Source organism: Bufo gargarizans, chromosome 3 (genome assembly GCF_014858855.1).
Source record: "Bufo gargarizans isolate SCDJY-AF-19 chromosome 3, ASM1485885v1, whole genome shotgun sequence".
In the NCBI taxonomy this organism is placed as follows: Eukaryota; Metazoa; Chordata; class Amphibia; order Anura; family Bufonidae; genus Bufo; species Bufo gargarizans.
In genome coordinates, this window is record NC_058082.1 from 552,378,633 (window position 1) to 552,402,963 (window position 24,331).

A 24,331-nucleotide genomic window follows, 5' to 3' on the forward strand; every position below is an offset into this window, starting at 1 on the left:
GAGAACATTTCTTTAACTTCATGGAAGGAATATTCCAGAACAACCATGCAGAAATGGCACCCACTCTCCAAGATTCCGAGGAGTGTTGGTACTTACCCATATTCGGCTTGTATCATCCTAAAAAACCAGGGCAGATACGAGTAGTATTCAACTCGAGCGCCAGGTGCGAAGGCGTCTCACTAAATGATGTCTTACTGTCTGGTCCAGACCTCAACAACAGACTTTTAGAGGTACTTCTCTGCTTCCACAGAGATTCCGTAGCTTTTATGGCCGACATACAACAGATGTTCCACTGCTTCCTTGTCAAGGAAGAACACAGAAACTACTTGAGGTTCTTCTGGTACCGCAACAACGACCCCAATGAAGACATTGTAGAGCACAGTGCACATCTTCGGAAACAGTCCTTCCCCTGCAGTCGCTATCTACGGTTTCAGGAATTCAGCCCGAAAAGGGTAAAGCAAAGTATGGGTCAGATATCAGATCCTTTGTGGAAAAAGAATTCTACGTGGACGACTGCTTGAAATCCACACCCACGAACGAGACCGCAATCAGTCTCCTGAAAAGGGCTCAAGAAATGCTAGCCCTATCTAATTTGAGGTTGCACAAAATTACCTCCAACAGCTGTGAGTTAATGGAGGCCTTCTCACCCTAAGACCATTCAAGTAATCTAAAGGACTTGGATCTTAGCACCGACTCCCTTCCCATGCAGCAGAGCCTCGGTTTGCTATGGGATTTAAAGGCAGATACATTCACCTTCAAAATCAGCAAGGAAGAAAGCCCTTCACACATAGAGGAGATCTGTCTTCCATAAACAGCTTATATGATCCTCTGGGATTTGTAGAGCCTGTTACAATCTAAGGCAAAATGATGTTAAGAGAATTCACCACAGAGACGTCTGATTGGGATGACCTGCTTCCCGCTGAGAAAAAGGACCTGTAGACAGGTTGGAAGAAGTCTCTCGAAGCTTTTACCAGCCTTCACGTGGCACGACCTTATGCTCCCGTGCCATCAACTGAAGTCAAGGTGCAAAGACTGTATATCTTCTACGATGCTTCAGTCAAGGCAATTGTAGCTGTAGCATACCTAAAGACCATAGACGTCAAAGAACTATGTCATATAGGGTTTGTTATGAGCCGTACCAAACTGGCGCAACTCGCGAATGCACAATTCCAAAATTCCAAGACTGGAGCTCTGCAATGCTGTGCTTACAGTGGAGTTGGCTGAACTTATAACAACAGGAATGAACCTGGAAATCGAGGAAGTCGAGTTTTACACTGACAGCAAGGTAGTCCTAGGATATATTTGCAACAAAACCAGACACTTTTACATCTATGTCAGCAATCGGGTGTTAAGGATCAGGAGATCCACTTGTCCTAAATAGTGGCTCTACGTGCCTACACAGCATAATCCTGCAGACCACGCGACTATATCCGTCGCACCAAGCCACCTTAAGGACACAACATGGTTTACGGGTCCTGCATTCCTGTACCGTCCAACGTCTTGCAGCATCGGATCCAACACATTTGAATTGGTAGACCCAGATGCCGATGAGGAAGTATCTGTTCTACGTATGGTGACTTCAAACCACTAACTTAAATCTCATTGTTTCAACAGGTTCTCCACCTGGATGTCGCTCGTTTGTGTTATAGCCTGTCTAGTTCATATAGCTCAGTCTTACAAGTCGACATTATTTGTGAGCCAGAAGACCTGCAAAGGTTGGCATCACTGCAAACGCCTTTACCGCTGTTAATTTAGAAAAGGCCAAAAACATAATAATTTGCATTATACAACATGAATGTTATGCTAAGGAAATAGACTACCTTAGCAAAGGTCAAACAGTCTCAAAGGATAGCGCTTTGAAGAAGCTTGATCCCATCATTGACCAAAATGGGTTGATAAGAAAAGGAGGCCGTCTTCGAGAAGCTAAAGTGGAATTCGTGGAGAAAGATCCTGTAATAATTCCCGGACATCATCATGTCACGACCTTACTTGTGCGACATCACCACGTTCAAGTGAAACACCAGGGCCGATTGTTTACCGAAGGGAATCTACGAGCTGCCGGACTATGGATAGTTGGAGCAAAGAGGTGTGTGAGCAAGCTCATCTTCAACTGCATTAACTGTCGCGAACTTTGTGGCATGTTCCAGAACCCAAAGATGGCCAGTCTCCAAACTGAGAGACTCAGTACAGATCCTTCTTTCATCAGCGTTGAACTGGATGTATTTGGTCCCTGGTCAGTGGCTACATGGCACACGAGAGGTATTCTCGCCAGTGCAAAGCGCTGGGCGGTCAGGTTTACTTGTATGTCCAGCAGAGCTGTCCATATAGAAGTGATCGAATCCATGGACACTTCAAGTCTCATAAACGCACTTCGACGGTTTATTGCCATTAGAGAGCCCGTGAAGCATATTCGTTCGGACAGAGGCACAAATTTTGTTGGAGCAGTGAAAGAACTTCAAATTCCTTCCAACTTGAACACTGCCAAGGTGGAAAGATACTTAAATGAGCAAGGATGCACCTGGACCTTTAATCCGCCTCATTCTCACATGGGAGGCGTCCAGGAAAGGATGATAGGGATAGCAAGGAAAATCTTGGATTCAGTCTTCTTGCAAGTGGGGAGTGTGACTACCCTTTCCAGGGACCCTGAAGATTTGACTATCCTCACTCCTGCCATGGTACTCACACAGAAGACCAGCACCCCGAATACTACTCTTGGAGAATTTAATGACAAAGACCTCTATAGACAACAGTGGAGGCAGGTGAAAAGTCTTTATAATGTCTTCTGGGACAGGTGGAGGAAGCAGTATATCTCCACCTTGCAATCAAGAAGGAAGTGGCAAACTAACAAGCTGAACATCAGACCTGGGGATGTTGTGCTTGTGAAAGACAGCCAGTCGCACTGGAATGAGTGGCCACTGGGCCTTACCACCAGCACATTCCCAAGCAAAGATGGGAGCGTACGCAAGGCCAAGGTCAAGATTTGGAAGTTTGGCGAGTGTAAGCTATTCCTCAGGCCAGTAACGGAGCTTTTTTATCGTTTTCACCTGAGGGATCTAGTGGTGGCATCTGTTGATGCCAGAAGGGGAGTGTTCTGCCCAGCCGAGTTTGAGAATCATTACAGATTACGTCTTTCTCAGTTTTGGTATTTCTGTTAGTGTGGTTATAGCACCATGCAGCGGTGTTAAAGAGGACCTTTCACTAGTATACAAACTAAAAACTAACTCTATCTGCTGGCAGAGCGGCGCCCAGGGGTCCCCCTGCACTTACTAGTATGCCTGGGCGCCGCTCCGTTCGCCCGGTATAGGCTCCGGTGTCTCAGCTCCGTCTGTTGTATTGGACTGATTTTTTGTAGGAGGCGTGTCCCTTGCTGCAGCACTGGCCAATCGCAGCGCACCGCTCATAGCCTGGCTATGAGCTGTGTGCTGCGATTGGCCAGCACTGCAGCAAGGGACACGCCTCCTACAAAAAATCAGTCCAATACAACAGACGGAGCTGAGACACCGGAGCCTATACCGGGCGAACGGAGCGGCGCCCAGGCATACTAGTAAGTGCAGGGGGACCCCTGGGCGCCGCTCTGCCAGCAGATAGAGTTAGTTTTTAGTTTGTATACTAGTGAAAGGTCCTCTTTAAGTTGCATTACACTTTGTTTTTCCTGTTACAAAGACTACTGTATTGTGGGTGGTGCAAAGCATTGTAAGAATGCAAAGCATTCTGGAAAAGAGGAGCCTCCAGTCACCAGGACAGATCAGCAGAGCTGTCCTGTTGCATCTCTCCTTCTCAAACTCCACCATCCTTGTAAAATCATATCGACTGAGAGATCTACCTTTGTTTCAGGGATATTATGTTATGCAGAGCTGTTCAGTCAGTTGTAATTGTTATTCAGGGAGTTGTTTCTACTGTTAGCTAGACATGTAATCCTATGTATAGGCAGCCATTTTACCATGTGCTATTACTTTCAATGCAAATGTTATAGTACATGCTTTGCTATACTTTATACTTATACTTGCTATTTGTATTCTTGTAGTTTTACCAAACAATCCTGTTTTGCCGATCAAATACTCTTCCTGTTTTACCAATAAACAAGTTAGTCTACAAAGAACAGTCCTCTTATTTGGAAGACAGGAATGTTTTTTGCTGAATGTCAGACTGCGCAGTGTATGAACGTGTATGAAGACAGAACAACGACAGCCCATTGATATGAATAGACTTTGTGTAATGCTTAATTTCCCTTGTGGTGGCACTGTAGGGAAACTGAACACTTAGGCCTCATGCACACGACCGTTGTGTGCATCCGTGGCCGCTGTGCCGTTTTCCGTTTTTTTTCGCGGACCCATTGACTTTCAATGGGTCCGTGGAAAAATCGGAAAATGCACCGTTTTGCAGCCGAGGCCGTGATCCGTGTATCCTGTCCGTCAAAAAAATATGACCTGTCCTATTTTTTTGACGGACAACGGTTCACGGACCCATTCAAGTCAATGGGTCCGTGAAAGAACACGGATGCACACAAGATTGGCATCCGTGTCCGTGATCCGTGGCCGTAGGTTGCTTTCATACAGACGGATCCGAAGATCCGTCTGCATAAAAGCTTTTTCTGATCTAAGTTTTCACTTCGTGAAAACTCATTTCCGACAGTATATTCTAACACAGAGGCGTTCCCATGGTGATGGGGACGCTTCTAGTTAGAATACACTGCAAACTTTGTACAAGACTGCCCCCTGCTGCCTGGCAGCACCCGATCTCTTACAGGGGGATATGATAGCACAATTAACCCCTTCAGGTGCGGCACCTAAAGGGGTTAATTGTACTATCATATTCCCCTGTAAGAGATCAGGGCTGCCAGGCAGCAGGGGCCAGACCCCCCCCCCTCCCCAGTTTGAATATCGTTGGTGGCACAGTGTGCGCCCACCATCGCCCCCCTCCCTCCCTCTATTGTAATAAATCGTTGGTGGCACAGTGTGCCCCCACCATCGCCCCCCCTCCCTCCCTCTATTGTAATAAATCGTTGGTGGCACAGTGTGCCAACCACCATCGGCCCCCCCCTCCCTCTATAGCAGTAACAACATTGGTGGCAGTGTGCGGCCTCCCATTCCCCCCCCCCATCATTGGTGGCAGCGGAGTTCCGATCGGAGTCCCAGTTTAATCGCTGGGGCTCCGATCGGTAACCATGGCAACCAGGAAGCTACTGCAGCCCTGGTTGCCATGGTTACTTAGCAATAGTACAACAGTATAAGATTCATACTTACCTGCTTGCTGCTGCGATGTCTGTGAACGGCCGGGAGCTTCTCCTACTGGTAAGTGACAGTTCTTTAGCAATGCGCCGCACAGACCTTTCACTTACCAGTAGGAGGAGCTCCCGGCCGTTCACAGACATCGCAGCAGCAAGCAGGTAAGTATGAATCTTATACTGTTGTACTATTGCTAAGTAACCATGGCAACCAGGGCTGCAGTAGCTTCCTGGTTGCCATGGTTACCGATCGGAGCCCCAGCGATTAAACTGGGACTCCGATCGGAACTCCGCTGCCACCAATGATGGGGGGGGGGGGGAATGGGAGGCCCCACACTGCCACCAATGTTGTTACTGCTATAGAGGGAGGGGGGGCGATGGTGGTTGGCACACTGTGCCACCAACGATTTAATACAATAGAGGGAGGGAGGGGGGGGCGATGGTGGGCGCACACTGTGCCACCAACGATTTATCAACAATAGAGGGAGGGAGGGGGGGCGATGGTGGGCGCACACTGTGCCACCAACGATTTCTAACATTAGAGGGAGGGGGGGCGATGGTGGGCGCACACTGTGCCACCAACGATTTATTACAATAGAGGGAGGGAGGGGGGGGAGCGATGGTGGGCGCACACTGTGCCACCAACGATTTCTAACATTAAAGGGAGGAAGGGGGGGCCCGATGGGGGGCGCACACTGTGCCACCAACGATATTCAAACTGGGGAGGGGGGGGGGGCTGCCCCCTGCTGCCTGGCAGCCCTGATCTCTTACAGGGGAATATGATAGTACAATTAACCCCTTTAGGTGCCGCACCTGAAGGGGTTAATTGTGCTATCATATCCCCCTGTAAGAGATCGGGTGCTGCCAGGCAGCAGGGAGCAGTCTTGTACAAAGTTTGTAGTGTATTCTAACCTGAAGCGTCCCCATCACCATGGGAACGCCTCTGTGTTAGAATATACTGTCGGATCTGAGGTTCATGAAGTAGCTCATATCCGACAGTATATTCTAACATAGAGGCGTTCCCATGGTGATGGGGACGCTTCAAGTTAAAATATACCATCGGATTGGAGAAAACTCCAATCCGATGGTATAAAAGAACTCCAGACTTTACATTGAAAGTCAATGGGGACGGATCCGTTTGAAATGGCACCATATTGTGTCAACATCAAACGGATCCATCCCCATTGACTTGCATTGTAATTCAGGACGGATCCGTTTGGCTCCGCACGGCCAGGCGGACACCAAAACGACTTTTTTTTCATGTCCGTGGATCCTCCAAAAATCAAGGAAGACCCACGGACGAAAAAACGGTCACGGATCACGGACCCACGGACCCCGTTTTTGCGGACCGTGAAAAAAAACTGTCGTGTGCATGAGGCCTTACAGTCAGGTTTTCCTACCCAGATTCTGATCACTGGTGGTCACAGCAGGGGGCACTTTTTAACCAACATATTAACAAGTCTCTTCTAAAAGGTACAAGCAGAGAACCTCCAACTCTTTATTCCCTGAGTGGTGTAAAAATGTTTATACCCTGAGTGGTGTAAAAATGTTTTTTAACGTGAGCCCTGTCACTGCCCAGCCACCGGGAGCTGTGTGCGTCCTTTACAGAACTTCACAGATACAATCTTCATGGAAACTTTACGTGAACTACCTATGGAGCTGTAAGTCATTTTCTTCTCCATTCACAACTAAAGCAAAAAAAATCCTGCTAGCTGTTTTTGGAATGTGGTTTAGCTCCACCTCTCTGTGAGTCATGTGACCTAGTAGCTAAGCTCCCACAATGCACTGCTCACTTAGCTTTCAGTGTGACCAGAGAATATAACAATTGGATGTTTGATATTTTGATTATGTAAATGTGTTACATTGTATTCATGACGTCCTCCTACACTATTTCCCCCCCCCCCTGTTCTCACCTGAGGTATATGGAAAAGTCCCAGCAGATTGGCTACTGCGGTAGATATTCCGGAGCCGGTGGCGCCCACCACAGCGATGGTGGAGGGCATGTGTTCTGAACAGTTACAGAAGTCGTCCAGATTGAGGGAGTCGATCTTGTTCTGGGCCACGAAGCTGAGTGTGGCCTCCAGCGCCTTGGACACGGTGTTACAGGTGTCAAAGATCCGATAGCCCAGGGTGATATTCGGTAACAGGGCGGTGGAGTTGTTAATTTCTTCAATTGCGAATATCATGGCCTGTAACCATCGGAACCCGCGGAAGTTGTATCTGCAAAAGGGAAAATCCGAGGACAAAGCGAACGTGAGTGACAATATTCTGCTTGTTATTATTTACAGCCACTTTGGTGAGGAGCCAACGCAAGCTCCTATGCAGGGCATCGGCAGGCAGGACAAGCATTGTCGCCGGCCCCAGAGGAAGCAGCTCCATCGCCCACTTCTTTCCTGAACAGTTTTATTTCTGTCACAATCCGGATGTATTATCATGATCACTGAGGTCAGACAGAAGCAGTAAACAGTCAGCCACAAAATGAAAGCGGCTCTGTCACCAGGATCAACCCTATTCAACCAGACATACTGTATGGCAGTGGTAATAATAATGGCTGGCTCACAGTAATTTGCACACAATTCCACCATTGAATATATAACACAATACATTAAAAACTATCTCTAAATTTATATTATCTAAAAAACACAATTCATATCGTCCTTTTCATGAACAAGGTCCCTTTAAATGCGAAGCTCACGCATGTATCAAAAAATAAAAAGTTAAAATAAAAACACAGTTTCCTTATTTGTTTCTTCACTCTAGGTGTGTGGTTAGTGGCATTAGCTATTATTTAATTGCATTCGAACAGTTCTACTAATTAGTTATGAACTTGCAAAGCGTCCTCGCGATCTGTTATATTGTTTGAATGTGCAATGCCAGTTCTCAATTAGGTCATTCCTTATGCACATGAATCAGCTAGTTGAGAACTGGCATTGCACATTCAAACAATATAACAGATCGCGGGGACGCTTTGCAAGTTTATAACTAATTAAAAGAACTGTGCGAATGCAATTAAATAATAGCTAATACCACTAACCACACACCTAGAGTGAAGACACAAATAAGGAAACTGTGTTTTTATTTTTTGATACATGCGTGAGCTCCACATTTAAAGGGACCTTGTTCATGAAATGGACGATATGAATTGTGTTTTTTAGACAATATAAATTTAGAGATTTTTAATGTATTGTGTTATATATTAAATGGTGGAATTGTGTGCAAATTACTGTGAGATAGCCATTATTATTACTATTATCTTGGTTATAACAATTCCGAGGGGTGGTTAGTGGGCTGGGCTCCAGGGTAACTGGTGAGCTTCCTCTACCATATTGGTAATTTTGCTAAATACTGTATGGTAGGGTTGATCATGCTGATTAAAATTATATCTTTCTATTGTCTGTATGTTAAATAGCTGCTGAGATATCTGCATTCATGATAATTTGGAGCACCAGGAGGTGGGGCTGAGTCCTTTGAGCACTGCTGTGTAACACCACCTGTGCTCTGCACACTCCCCCTCCCCTTGATTGACAGGGCTAGACATGCTGAGGGCAGAGCTGTGTCCTAGCATCTACATATCATATCACTATGTACTATAGCTTCACCACACTGAGATCTGCTCAGAAAACGAATCTACATATTATTGTTTTATTCACAGACACAATATATCATTATAAAGACACCAGTAATGTGTGATACCTTATAAGTATAGGAAAGACATGCTGAGGGCAGAGCTGTTTCTAGCATCTACATATCACATACTCTATGTACTATAGCTTCACCACACTGAAATCTGCTGAGAAAGCTAATCTACATATCACAGCTTTATTCACAGACAAAATATATGATTATAAAGACATCAGTAATGTGTGTTATCTTATGATTATAGGAAAGACATGCTGAGGTCAGAGCTATGTCCTAGCATCTACATATCATATACTCTATGTACTGTAGCTTTACCACATATCACTGCTTTATTCACAGATACAATATATGGGTATAAAGACACCAGTAATGTGTGATACCTTATAAGTATAGGAAAGACATGCTGAGGGCAGAGCTGTGTCCTAGCATCTACATATCATATACACTATGTACTATAGCTTCACCACACTGAAATTAGCTCAGAAAGGTAATCTACATATCACTGCTTTATTCACAGACACAATATATGATTATAAAGACACCAGTAATATGTGTTCTCTTATAAGTATAGGAAAGACATGCTGAGGGCAGAGCTGTGTCCTAGCATCTACATATCATATACTCTATGTACTATAGCTTCACCGCACTGAGATCTACTCAGAAAGCTAATCTACATATCACTGCTTTATTCACAGACATAATATATGATTATAAAGACACTAGTAATGTGTGTTATCTTATAAGTATAGGAAAGACATGGTGAGAGCAGAGCTGTGTCCTAGCATCTACATATCATATACTCTATGTACTATAGCTTCACTACACTGAGATCTGCTCAGAAAGCTCATCTACATATCATATACACTATGTACTATAGCTTCACCACACTAAGATCTGCTCAGAAAGCTAATCTACCGTATTTTTCGCCCTATAAGACATACCGGCCCATAAGATTCACCTAAGTTTTTGGGGAGGAAAATAAGAAAAAATATATTTTTAACCAAAAGGTGTGCTTTTGGTGGGTTTGGAACTAATGGTGGTCTGTGGATGGCACTATTACTGGGGATCTGTGGATGACGGACACCGTAATGGGGGGATCTGTGGATGACGGACACTGTTATGGGGGGGATCTGTGACGGACACTGTTATGGGGGGATCTGTGGCTTGAACTGTTATGGGGGGATCTGTGGCTGGCACTGTTACAGGGGGATCTGTGGCTGGCACTGTTACAGGGGGGATCTGTGGCTGGCACTGTTACAGGGGGGATCTTTGGATGGCACTGTTACAGTGGGGATCTTTGGATGGCACTGTTAGAGGGGGGATCTGTAGGTGGCACTGTTATATATGTGCCATCCACAGACCCCCCAACCCATAACAGTGCCATCCACAGACCCCCTCAGCCCATAACAGTGCCATCCACAGACCCCCTCAGCCCATAACTGCCATCCACAGATGTCCCCCATAAAAATGTCATCCACAGATCCCCCCCCGCCGCTCCAGTATACAAATATAATGTCTTATTCAATTAAAAGTTATTACACATGCCCCCCAACTCCTAATAGTACCGTACATCCTAACCGCTTCATTACAGCGCAGGCAGGTGTTCTGCCAGATCTCTATAGATTGCCGAAAGTCTATAGCGGAAGTCACGTGGTGCGCTGCGCAAGCGCACAAGCGCACTTCCACAAATCATACGAATCATCGTCTTAAAGTGACAGTCATCTCCAGTAAAATACAGCATCTACATTAATTTGTATCCTCGCGGGCTCGCTTCGCTCACCACGCATCGGGCTCGGCCTCGCTTTGCTCGCCACGCATCGCGCTCGGCCTCGCTTTGCTCGCCACGCATCGCGCTCGGCATTTAGTAAAACTAACTCTATGCCGCCATTGATAGTAAAGAAGGAAATGGATGGTAAAGAAAGAGACTATGCGTGGCGAGGGCGAGGGTACAAATTAATGTAGATTAATGAGCGCTGGAGAGGGGGGTGGCGGCGGAGCTGTATTTTAATGGAGATGACTGTCACTTTAAAAAGTCCCTATACCCTTAAGTGTGCGCATGCGCGATGTGCGAACTACTGCAGTGGAGGCTGCAGGAATGATTTGCGGAAGTACGCTTGTGCGCTTGCGCAGCGCGCCACGTGACTTCCGCTATAGACTTTCGGAAAACTATAGACTTTCGGCAGAACACCGGGCGGGCGGCGCATCACTCACTGACGTCACTTGCCTGCGCCGCCTGCTTCATTCATAAAGTAGGCGGCGCAGGCATGTGACATCAGAGAGTTACGCTGCCACCCGGCCTGCCTGCATTCTACTGAAGCGGTTAGGATGTAAGCTACTATTAGGAGTGAGGGGGCATGTTTAATAACTATTAATTGAATAAGACATTTTATATTAGTATACCGGAGCGGCGGGGCGGGGCTATAGTACACTGACTGCACCGCCACGCCGCTATTGCCGGCCCCCAGATCCTCCTCCCAGTCCCTCCCCCCACTCTCGCATACATCGCAGCCAGCGATCTAAAACTGCCAGCATTCGCCCCATAAGACACAGGGGCATTTTCCCCCATTTTGGGGGGATAAAAAGTGTGTCTTATGGTGCGAAAAATACAGTACATATTACTGCTTTATTCACAGACATAATATATGTTTATAAAGACACCAATAATATGTGATACCTTATAAGTATAGGAAAGACATGCTGAGGGCAGAGCTCCGTCCTAGCATCTACATATCATATCACTATGTACTATAGCTTCACCACAATGAGATCTGCTCAGAAAACGAATCTACATATTACTGTTTTATTCACAGACACAATATATCATTATAAAGACACCAGTAATGTGTGATACCTTATAAGTATAGGAAAGACATGCTGAGGGCAGAGCTGTGTCCTAGCATCTACATATCATATACTCTATGTACTATAGGTTCACCACACTGAAATCTGCTGAGAAAGCTAATCTACATATCACTGCTTTATTCACAGACACAATATATGATTATAAAGACATCAGTAATGTGTGTTATCTTATAAGTATAGGAAAGACATGCTGAGGTCAGAGCTGCGTCCTAGCATCTACATATCATATACTCTATGTACTGTAGCTTTACCACATATCACTGCTTTATTCACAGATACAATATATGGTTATAAAGACACCAGTAATGTGTGATAGCTAATAAGCATAGAAAAAAAACAATCTACCCCATGTGTTAATGCTATAGCTTGGTAGTAAGTCTTTTGTTTTGCATGTAGAGATCCTAGGTTTGAATCCTGGGAGAGACTTCCAGTTTTTTCCTTCAGGTATTTTTTTCTTCCACATTTAACCCATAATAAAAGTCTATATCCTTATCATATTGAGAATAATGTTTTTAGACTTAGAAAGCTAATAAATATTACTGGTTTCTTTATAATCATATACTGTGGTGTGTTTGCGAATAAACCAGTAATGGGTTTTAGGTTTCTGAGCACAAAAAAACACTAGTCTCCACATAGTACGTAGTGTTGAGCAAATCAAACTGTACAAAGTGGAATTTAATCCGAATTTCAGGGAAAATTCGATTCGCCGTGAAGCCGAATTTCCTTGTCCTTCGTGGTAGCAAATCAATTTTCCCTGAATGGCGGTAAAAAAAAAAAATATATATACATACATACCTCATCTGTTTGAGCGTGAAGAGCTGGCCGCCGCCATCTTAATTGAAGATCTTGCACTAAATCCCGTATGCGATGACGTATGATGTCACCACGCCAGCTGACGTTATGACGTCACCACGGGCCGTTCAGGATTTCGTGCTAGTTCTTCAGTCAAGATGGCGGCGCTTTACTGTTATCATATGATTACTAGCTGAAGGAGCCGCCTTCGCTCGGGTATATTTCATCTATTTAATTTATTGTTTGTGTGTGTTGTTAAAAGATATCGACACTATCCACTATAACAGTGACATCCACAGCACCCCGCCCCCTTAGCAGTGACCTCCACAGCCCCCCACCCCTAACACTGCCCCCCCACAGCACCACATCACCTTAAAATGGGACGTCCACAGCTCCCACCCCCCTAACTTTGACCTTCACACCAGCCTGTCCCTTTAACAGTGAGTTCCACAGCACCCCACCCCCTTGACAGTGACCTCCACAGCACCCCACCCCCTTGACAGTGACCTCCACAGCACCCCACCCCCTTGACAGTGACCTCCACAGCACCCCACCCCCTTGACAGTGACCTCCACAGGGGCCTGCCCTCTTAACAGTGACCTCTACAGCACCCGCCCCTTAACACTGACCATAGGTGTTACAGCCCCCTTAACAGAGACCTCCACAGCGACTGCCCCTTTAAGAGTGACTGCCACAGTACCCCAATCCCTTAACAGTGACCTCACAGTACCCTGCTGCCCTTTTAATAGTGGACTCCACAGTCCTCTCCTCCCTTAACAGTGACCTCCACAGTACCCGCCCTTTTAACATTGACCTTCACAGCGGCCTGCCCCCTTAACAGTAACATCTACAGCGCTCTCCCCTTTAACAGTGACCTCCACAGCGGCCACCCCTTTATTAGTGATCTCCACAGTACCCTGTCTCCTGAACAGCGATTTACACAATAACCCCTTAACAGTGACCTCCATAGAGCTCCGTTCCCTTAAAATGTGACCCCCACAACACCCAGCCCCCCTTACAGTGACCTTTACAGCAGCCCGCCCCTTAACACTGACCTCCGAAGCGGACAGTCCCCTTAACTGTGACCTCCACCGTTCCCTGCCCCCCCCCCCCCCCCGGCCCGCTCACAGAGCATATGTCTCGGAGGGCATACCGTCATGTTCATGGGCCCTTATTCATTTTTTGTTTGGGTGTATGTGTGTGTTTGGGGGGGGGGGGGGGGGTTGGTCACCAAACCCGGTTTCAGCATTTTTTTATTTTAATAGTAATTTTTTTTATGTTTATTTATCTTTATATAAAACATTGGGAAGGGGGGGTTATTTAAACTTTCATCCTAATCTCTGCCAACCTCCTGTCTATAGCTTGCAGTACATGGCAGCCTCTGCCCACTGTTCCGCTGTGTACTAGTGCTTATTATGCCACATAAGTGCACACCCGATGCCATCCTGGCATCACGTGTGCATATATAAAAGTGCCAAAATAAGCAGTAGTAGATGGCAGAACAGAGAGCAGAGAGGGGAGGCTGCTATGTATCGCATGCTTTATTACAGAAGGCTGGCACAGGAAGTAGTGGGCAGAGGCTGGGATAGCTACCTGGCAGGAGTCTGGGGTGGCTGTGGCGGCTGTGGCAGCTGCACTGCCTGCACCCTGCTGTACCCAGCCTGCTTTCCTCTACTCTCGCAGTCTCACACAGAGTCCAGGACTCCACAGTCTCTTCCACTCCACCCTGCCCTGGGGTGCCCACTGCCCTTCCTCCTCCTCATGCCCAGAACTTGGCTGCAGGCAAGGGAGGGGGGCGCAGGTTAGAGCCAGGAGGGTGCAGGCAAGGGCCAGGGGGCACAGGCAGTGCGCAAATACCTGAAAAGCCGAGTGCTGTGCGCTGCTGTGCTGCTCCTTTTGCCTGCCACGCTGCTTCTCCCGCCTGTCGCTCCCTCCTTCTTTATGATAATTAGCATGGTGCTGCGCCTGCCGGCTTGTACGTTTCTCTAGCTGGCGGCACAGTGCGCTATGCAGGCACTTTCTGGCAGTGCCAGTAAGGAATCAATCTATGGGGGTGGGGTGGGGTGGAGTGGGCGGCCTTCTTTTAGTGAACAGATGATGGACAACAGGCCGGGCGCGGCCCCCAATGTGACTGTCAACGCACACGAAGGGATCGGGCCCAGCCTGGAACTAAGACTGTATATTAAGTTGTTTGAGACACTGCTCCTGGGCGTCCGGGCCCCTTGTGAGCCCGGGCCCCGAAGCAGCCGCTTCCCCTGCTTCCCCGATAGTTATGCCACTGCCCTTAACAGAGACCTCCACAGCACCTGCCCCTTTAACAGTGACCTCCACAGCATCCTGTCCCCTTAACAGTGACCTTCACAGCGACTTCACTGTGCTGTCTGAGAGTGAGCTGCGGGGAGAAAGTCACCATTACTCCCACCACTGCAGCTGACAGAAGTAGATTTTTACCTTCATTTTTTCAATCACCGTCGGCTGCAAAGTGGGAGTGGAAGTGGCCTAACTGGGTCGGGGCGTGGCTTAGCGGGACATGGGGCAGGGTTTTTAAGTCCGTCTTTTGAGGTTGGCCTGAATGACCTCCCTACCTGCCCCCTGAACTGTGACCTCCACAGTACTCTGCTCCCTTAACAGTGTCATCCACAGCGCCCTGCCCTTTTAAACATAATCTGTCACCAGGATGATCCCTATTGAAGTAAAGCCCTGGCCTAATAGCACTTAGTACCTTATTTCCAGATGTGACTTTGTTTCAGCAATAGATGTTTTCTATCTTCTGAAAATCCAGTTTATTTGGTATGCAAATGAGCCAGTAAGGTGCCCAGAGGGCGTCACTCTTGCAGGAAGGAGTCCAGGCACACCCCCATGCTGGGAGCAGGGAAAAGGGGGGGCAGAGTTATGGCTTCAATGTGATGTAGGAGGGGTGGGTGGACACATTGTGGCAGGGGGCGTGTCTGAGCTCCTTCCTGCAAGAGTGACGCCCCTCTGGGTACCTTAATGGCTCATTTGCATACCAAATAAAATGGAATTTTAAAAGATAAAAAACATCCATTGCTGGAACAAAAGCACATCTGGAAATAAGGTACTAAGTGCTATTAGGCCAGGGCTTTACTTCAATAGCGATTATACAGGTGACAGATTTCCTTTAAAGCTCACCTACAGCAGTGAAGAAAAATGGCTGGGTTGTTATGGAAACCTGGGGTAAAACTGTGTATGTCAGGCATCCTCAAACTACGGCCCTCCAGCTGTTGCAAAACTACAACTCCCAGCATGCCTGAACAGCCTACAGGTATCAGCCTACAGCAGGGCATTGTGGGAGTTGTAGTTTTGCAACAGCTGGAGGGCCGCAGTTTGAGGATGCCTGGTGTATGTGGAGGACCTGCAAGCTTCTATTGGCTGATAAGAGTCATGTGACCAAGCTTCTATTGGCTGATAAGGGTCATGTGACCAGGCTTCTATTGGCTAATGCATTTTTGGGGAATATCTCAGGAACGGTACATCCTAGAGAGCTGAGACCTGGTCTAAAACCTTCCCGGACACCTGATGTACCTGTGTGCCAAATTTCGTGATTGTAAATGTGACGGTGCGGATTCCTTTAGCGGACATACATACACACACACATAGACTCACCTTTGTATATTAGATATATTATTTATTGTAGTATAGCCTTTTATTATGGGTTAAATGAGAGAGAAAAAAAAGATTATGTAAGTCTCTCCTGGGACTTCTACGTGCATGGCAGACTACTTACCACCAATCTATATCATTACCACAGAGAGGTATGTCAGTTCTATGCTTAGAAGCTGACACACATTACTGGTGTCTGTATGATCATATATTGTGTCTGTGAATAAAGCAGTGATATGTAGATGAGCTTTCTGAGCAGATCTCAGTGTGGTGAAGCTATAGTACATAGTGTATATGATATGTAGATGAGCTTTCTGAGCAGATCTCAGTATGGTGAAGCTATAGTACATAGTGTATATGATATGTAGATGAGCTTTCTTAGCAAATCTCAGTATGGTGAAGCTATAGTACATAGTGTATATGATATGTAGATAAGCTTTCTGAGCAGATCTCAGTGTGGTGAAGCTATAGTACATAGTGTACAGGTCCTTCTAAAAAAATTAGCATATTGTGATAAAGTTCATTATTTTCTGTAATGTACTGATAAACATTAGACTTTCATATATTTTAGATTCATTACACACAACTGAAGTAGTTCAAGCCTTTTATTGTTTTAATATTGATGATTTTGGCATATAGCTCATAAAAACCCCAAATTCCTATCTCTAAAAATTAGCATATCATGAAAAGGTTCTCTAAATGAGCTATTAACCTAATCATCTGAATCAACTAATTAACTCTAAACACCTGCAAAAGATTCCTGAGGCTTTTAAAAACTCCCAGCCTGGTTCATTACTCAAAACCGCAATCATGGGTAAGACTGCCGACCTGACTGCTGTCCAGAAGGCCATCATTGACCCTCAAGCAAGAGGGTAAGACACAGAAAGACCTGTCTGAAGGAATAGGCTGTTCCCAGAGCGCTGTATCAAGGCCCCTCAGTGGGAAGTCTGTGGGAAGGAAAAAGTGTGGCAGAAAACGCTGCACAACGAGAAGAGGTGACCGGACCCTGAGGAAGATTGTGGAGAAGGACCGATTCCAGACCTTGGGGGACCTGCGGAAGCAGTGGACTGAGTCTGGAGTAGAAACATCCAGAGCCACCCTGTACAGGCGTGTGCAGGAAATGGGCTACAGGTGCCGCATTCCCCAGAAACAGCGGCAGAAGCGCCGGACCTGGGCTACAGAGAAGCAGCACTGGACTGTTGCATGTCATTCGGAAATCAAGGTGCCAGAGTCTGGAGGAAGACTGGGGAGAGGGAAATGCCAAAATGCCTGAAGTCCAGTGTCAAGTCCCCACAGTCAGTGATGGTCTGGGGGCCATGTCAGCTGCTGGTGTTGGTCCACTGTGTTTTATCAAGGGCAGGGTCAATGCAGCTGCTATCAGGAGATTTTGGAGCACTTCATACTTCCATCTGCTGAAAAGCTTTATGGAGATGAAGATGTCATTTTTCAGCACGACCTGGCACCTGCTCACAGCGCCAACACCACTGGTAACTGGTTTACTGACCATGGTATTACTGGGCTCAATTGGCCTGCCAACTCCCCTGACCTGAACCCCATAGAGAATCTGTGGGATATTGGGAAGAGAAAGTTGAGAGACGCAAGACCCAACACTCTGGATGAGCTTAAGGCCGCTATCGAAGCCTCCTGGGCCTCCATAACACCTCAGCAGTGCCACAGGCTGATTGCCTCCATGCCACGCCGCATTGAAGCATCCTGGGCCTCCATAACACCTCAGCAGTGCCACAGGCTGATTGCCTCCATGCCACGCCGTATTGAAGCATCCTGGGCCTCCATAACACCTCAGCAGTGCCACAGGCTGATTGCCTCCATGCCACGCCGCATTGAAGCAGTCATTTCTGCAAAAGGATTCCCGACCAAGTATTGAGTGCATAACTAAACATAATTATTTGAAGGTTGACTTTTTTTGTATTAAAAACACTTTTCTTTTATTGGTCGGATGAAATATGCTAATTTTTTGAGATAGGAAATTTGGGTTTTCATGAGCTGTGGCCAAAATCATCAATATTAAAACAATAAAAGGCTTGAACTAATTCAGTTGGTGTGTAATGAATCTAAAATATATGAAAGTCTAATGTTTATCAGTACATTACAGAAAATAATGAACTTTATCACAATATGCTAATTTTTTTAGAAGGACCTGTATATGATATGTAGATGAGCTTTCTTAGCAAATCTCAGTATGGTGAAGCTATAGTACACAGTGCTATGATATGTAGATGCTGGGACACAGCTCTGCCCTCAGCATGTCTAGCCCTGTCAATCAAGGAGAGGGGGGAGTGTGCACAGCACAGGAGGTGTTACAAAGTAGTGCTCCAAGGATTCAACTCCGCCTCCTGGTGCTCCAATTGCTCATTTGCATATGAATAAAACAAAGATTTCTCTGTAGCTGTTTAGCATTCAGACAATAGAAAGGTATAAATGTAATCAGCATGATGAGCCCCACCAGGCAGTAAGCCTGGTTTAATAGGCTGGATCCTGGTGAGAGAGCCACTTTAAAGGGATTTTCCATGATTAAAGGGCGTGCTCACATATCTGTAGAGCGTTCTTAAAAATGTGCCCCTATCACTTTAAATCCACAGCAAACGGTACCATTGATTACAAATCTAGCAAACTGTAACTTGATACTTGATGTTTTGATGAACTGATGTTTTGCTGTTGCGGTTTAAAACTTGCAACATTTGTATCATTCAGGGTGACATAATTCCATTAGTCATGTGACTCAGTGCTCAAGGGATTGGCCGATGTGACCATGTGACTGACATGTGACCAATGGACTTGATGTCTCAGAATTTTTCACAGAACACCAGGAGTCCTGAAAAAAGTAATATTTAGTGTTGCCCGACTATAGAAAGAAGCATTTAAAGGGACGTATAGTATCTGCCCTATGTACTACCACACCACACGGATATTACAACTACCCCCACACTCCCTATTCTGCAGGACTGGTGGCACTTTCCTGCTGCAGATCTGGTTTATCGACTTTTTCAATGGCGTGCAGCCACTGGAAGGGGAAGTGACACGTCAGCCACATATGATTGGCTACATGACACTTCATTTTAGTTGAGGAATATTACTATGGCACACATGTTAATGTTTCCGCTGGGAGTTGTAGTGTAACAAGTTCATCTCCCCGCTTCATGTCCCGACACATTTTATTTTTTTTAAATCACGCGCGCCTTCAATACTTTCTCCGGTTATTTAATTTTTGCATATTTTTTGGGGTGATACATGGGGATTTATTTGTATTTTTTTAAATCTTTTATATTTTTTATGTTGTGTTTTGTTTTTTTTATACACAGGAAAATGTGGGAAAAAAGTTTTTCTCACTGTTTCTATTTTTTTTTTTATTGAGCAAAGTGCATCTAAGTCTCTTTCAAATCGTGTCATTTTATATAGGTGTTATATCATTTAACGTTGTGGGGGCGGGGCTAGCAATGGCAGATTACAACAGGGGTGTTTTGAGTGGCTGCCTGGGGCCCTGGTCTCCTGGGGGGCACATGGCCACCAAAAGCTCCCATCAATACTCCTGGGCAAAACATCTGGGGTCTTCCCAGTGGCCAATAGATTCCGTGTCCGCCATTCAAGCCCATCGGTCACAGGCCACTAGGCCTGAAGCCTATGGGGTTGTAGAGCGGTGCAGACGGTCGTGATGTGATGACATTAGTGTAACCATCTGAATAGTGTACCCTGCATCGCAGACAGCGGAAGTGAGGTATTTTCTTTATTTTTATTTTGTCACCACTGGGAGCATTATTTCGGCAATAAATTCTACTGGGGCAACAGGAACTACTGGGGCAATAAGAACTACTGGGGGACTTACTGGGCAAATCAAAACCACTTGGGGCACTACTGAGGAAATTAGGACTACTGGGCAAAATTAAAAAAATAAAACTACAGGGGCACTACTGGGGGAAATAAGAACTACTGGGGGCACTACTGGGGGAAATAAGAACTACTGGGGGCACTACTAGGGGAAATTAGAAAGAACTACTGAGAGCACTACTGGGGAAATTAGGACTACTGGGCAAAATTAGAAAATTAGAACTACAGGGGCATTACTGGGGGAAATAAGAACTACTGGGGGCACTACTAGGGGAAATTAGAAAGAACTACTGGGGGCATTACTGGGGAAATTAGGACTACTGGGCAAAATTAGAAAATTAGAACTACAGGGGCATTACTGGGTGAAATTAGAACTACTGAGAACACTACTAGGGGCATTACTGGGTGAAATTAGAACTACTGAGAACACTACTAGGGGCATTACTGGGGAAATTAGGACTACTTGGCAAAATTAGAGAATTAGAACTACACAGGCACTACTGGGGAAATAAGAACTACTGGGAGTACTACTGGTGAAATGAGAACTACTGGGAGCACTACTGGGGAAATGAGAACAACTGGAGGCAATACTGGGGAAATTAGAACTATTTGGGGGCACTACTAGGGGGAATAAGAACTACTGGAAAATGGGCACTACTAGCAAACATACTGGGGTACTAAAGAGGGAAGTATAACTACTAGGTACATGATAGGGGGCATTATAAATGCTGAGAGTACTATGGTAGGCATTACTACATAGAGTTTTTTTTTTACTGCTGAGTGCACTGTAGGGGGGCTTTATCACTACTGGGGACAATATGGATGCATTTTTACTACTGCAGTATTGTGGGGAGCATTATTAATAGTGGGCACAATATGGAGGGCCCTCTGCGAGATAAATATTACTATTGGTGGAACTTTTGGGAGCAATTTTACTTTGAGGGGACTATTTGTATGGCACTGTTATTTTCTCAGTATAGTGTTCGGGGGTCTTGGGGAGCACAGCGTGTAGTTTTGGAGTTAGCAGCAGGATGACAATGTTGGGGCACCAGGAGGGGGAGGATGATGGAAAAGTAAAGAACCTAAGATGTCTGTGTGGAAAACACTGCACCGACGAAACACAAAAGAAGTTGTCATGAAGGTCTGGTCTGAATGGAGAAGATAAGGAAAGAAAACGTCTACATCAGAGGAGACATCACTGGAGAAAAAAGGTAGGTGGTGCTGTATTCTGCTGTATGTGTGACCGATAAATGTAATGTCCATCTACATAAGTATTTAGCACTAGGCTGGGGTATATACTGTTCAGTATGTTTTTGTTTTTTACTCGTGGGGCCCAAGATTGAAGAACAGCCCAGGGCCTTTGGGTCATTTAATCTGCCCCTGGGGACCAGCAGCTGCGGTGTGGTCTAGTGGTGGCGCTTTTATTTTAAATTTTAGTTTATTTTTTTCCCTTTGTCTTCTATTTTACACTTTGTGCCTCCCCCCAATTTCATATCAAATTATTTTTTATTTCTGATTTCTTCTGTATCTTGACATTTCAGCGCCAGTTACAGTGGGGAATACATCTGGAGCCTCATTGTGGAGCTGATGTCACAACCAGACAGCTGAGAAGCTCTGACAGAAGCCTTTCAGAACCTCCTCCTTGAGTTTTCTTTGTTGTGATGTTCAGTTCCTCATCTCGTTAGCCTCTCTCAGCTGTCATGTAGTTGGACTGATTGCATCCCTTTAAATTCCGCCCCATAATGCATTACTGGGCGGCTTATACTTCTTCCTGGAGTGTGTGTGCATGCTGATCTTGTTTTCCAGTCTGCTACAAAATTAAGTGCTGTACATTTATCTGTTATTTTCTGTTTGCTGGATCCCAGGTGACCCTGACTCCCTCCGTGTCTGGAGTAGGGAGCCGGTGGTCATGTCCCCTCACTATTGTAGGGTGTTCAGGGGTTATATAGTCGAGGTACGTGGATATGCAACCATCCACCTTTGGGATCTTTGCATAGGCTGAGCAGCCAGGGAAAGTGCCAGGTCTGGTGCAGGGGTCTCCCTTTTGGTTCCTTAGCTTTGGATCCAGTGAGTCATATATGCATGTTGCTTTGTCTTGTTTCCTGTACACCGTCCGTGACAGCTGATCAGGCTCTGCTAAGACTCAGCAGCTCCTGCAGTTACCAGTGATCACATGATGGGAGAAGGAAGTGTTATGGCTGCTTCCTGGTCTGTATACATAGTGCTCATTGAGGGCCATGTATACAGTGATGGAGAAGGCAGGGACAATAATATGCCACCTCTGTTTTCTCTATGGGAAGCCCGACTATCAAAGCAAAGAAAATAAAAAAAGGTGGAGACAGCACGTCCTAGGTGGAAGTTTAATCCAGATGCAACGTTTCGGCCAGTGAAGCCTTTGTCAAGCATGCATACACAGCAACAAGTGGGGGTTTAAATACCCCTAAATTAACAACATATGTGGGGGAGTGTCGCAATTAACCCTGGCAGGGTCAGGGGGTGCCTAAACTTATCTATACAACACAAATTACTAATACTTATAATTTGTGCTGTATAGATAAGTTTATGCACCCCCTGACCCTGCCAGGGTTAATTGCGACACTCCCCCACATATGTTGTTAATTTAGGGGTATTTAAACCCTCGCTGTGTATTTTTGTACTGGCTCACAATATAAAAAAGGGTATTTTTTGTACTGGTACACATTAGGGGGCATTTTTCTACTGGCACACTTTATAACGAGAAGTATTAGTACTGGGGCGCTATGGAGAACATGATTACTAGTATAGGCGCAATGGGGACATTATTACTATTGGGGGCACTGTTAACACTATGCACTCTGGGATATAATTATATAGATTGGTCAGACTTTGGGGGGCACTATTATTGTGGGGGGCACCTATACACACACAATTACTTTTGCTGAACTCTTGCTTCAGGACCATGAGCCTTCAGCTTCACCCCCACAGCATCCGCTGGTAACCATCACCCTGAGAATCCACATCCCTTACCTGGTACATTCGAGGGATTCTGGTCTTGACTCCAAGATCTCATCTTTAGAATTGACTCCGAAATGAATGGGGAAGAGGCCACCAAGGATGATGTCTCCCTTCTTCTGGGCTCTGGTGTTCGGTCCGTAGGTGGACGTGTCCAGCACAAAGCTCAGCAGCAGCAGGCAGCAGATGTAGTGATTCATCCTTCTCCTTTCTGGTGTCTGGGATCAGAAGAAGGATGAGGAGAACGTGTGGCATGAAGCACAATGTCAGGCAGAGGCTGTGAAAGCTGATAACTTCTGTCCCTGCTATGGTTGGTGGAGGCCCACGGCCTCATTTCTACAGTGGCAGAAGTGGAGGGGAGGCTGTTGCTGTACTGGTGATGTCTCCACTGTGGTTTTCGCCATTGCAGTCTGTAGGGAACCTCAACGTCTTGTCATGTGAAAGCCATTGCCCTTAAAAAATTAAAAATGTAAAAATTTATATATTTAGTACAGAACATATAGCACCGAGACGTGGTGAGCAGAGTACATAGCCCTCATCCCGTAATAGAACTAGGAGAGACAGTCCTTAGTATAGTATATAAATGTAATGTATGTACACTGTGACCAGCAGAATAGTGAGTGCAGCTCTGGAGGATAATACAGGATGTAACTCAGGATCAGTACAGGATAAGTAATGTATGTACACAGTGACTGCACCAGCAGAATAGTGAGTGCAGCTCTGGAGTATAATACAGGATGTAACTCAGGGTCAGTACAGGATAAGTAATGTATGTACACAGTGACTCCACCAGCAGAATAGTGAGTGCAGCTCTGGAGGATAATACAGGATGTAACTCAGGATCAGTACAGGATAAGTAATGTATGTACACAGTGACTGCACCAGCAGAATAGTGAGTGCAGCTCTGGAGTATAATACAGGATGTAACTCAGGGTCAGTACAGGATAAGTAATGTATGTACACAGTGACTCCACCAGCAGAATAGTGAGTGCAGCTCTGGAGGATAATACAGGATGTAACTCAGGATCAGTACAGGATAAGTAATGTATGTACACAGTGACTGCACCAGCAGAATAGTGAGTGCAGCTCTGGAGTATAATACAGGATGTAACTCAGGATCAGTACAGGATAAGTAATGTATGTACACAGTGACTCCACTAGCAGAATAGTGAGTGCAGCTCTGGAGTATAATACAGGATGTAACTCAGGATCAGTACAGGATAAGTAATGTACGTACACAGTGACTCCACTAGCAGAATAGTGAGTGCAGCTCTGGAGGATAATACAGGATGTAACTCAGGATCAGTACAGGATAAGTAATGTATGTACACAGTGACTGCACCAGCAGAATAGTGAGTG

The 24,331-nt window shown here is 45.8% G+C and overlaps 1 protein-coding gene across 1 annotated transcript in view; it reads right to left on the reverse strand.

Annotated features, from left to right (window-relative positions):
- Positions 1-24,331, reverse strand: part of CASR (calcium sensing receptor) — a 165,777-nt gene that overhangs the window by 45,692 nt on the left and 95,754 nt on the right. Inside the window, exons 3-4 of the mRNA XM_044284124.1 lie at positions 22,988-23,424; positions 7,138-7,444 (exon numbers count right to left, since the gene is read on the reverse strand). Of these exons, the coding sequence (XP_044140059.1) occupies positions 7,138-7,444; positions 22,988-23,172 (492 nt within the window). The 5' untranslated portion in view covers positions 23,173-23,424. The remainder of the gene's footprint in view (positions 1-7,137; positions 7,445-22,987; positions 23,425-24,331) is intronic.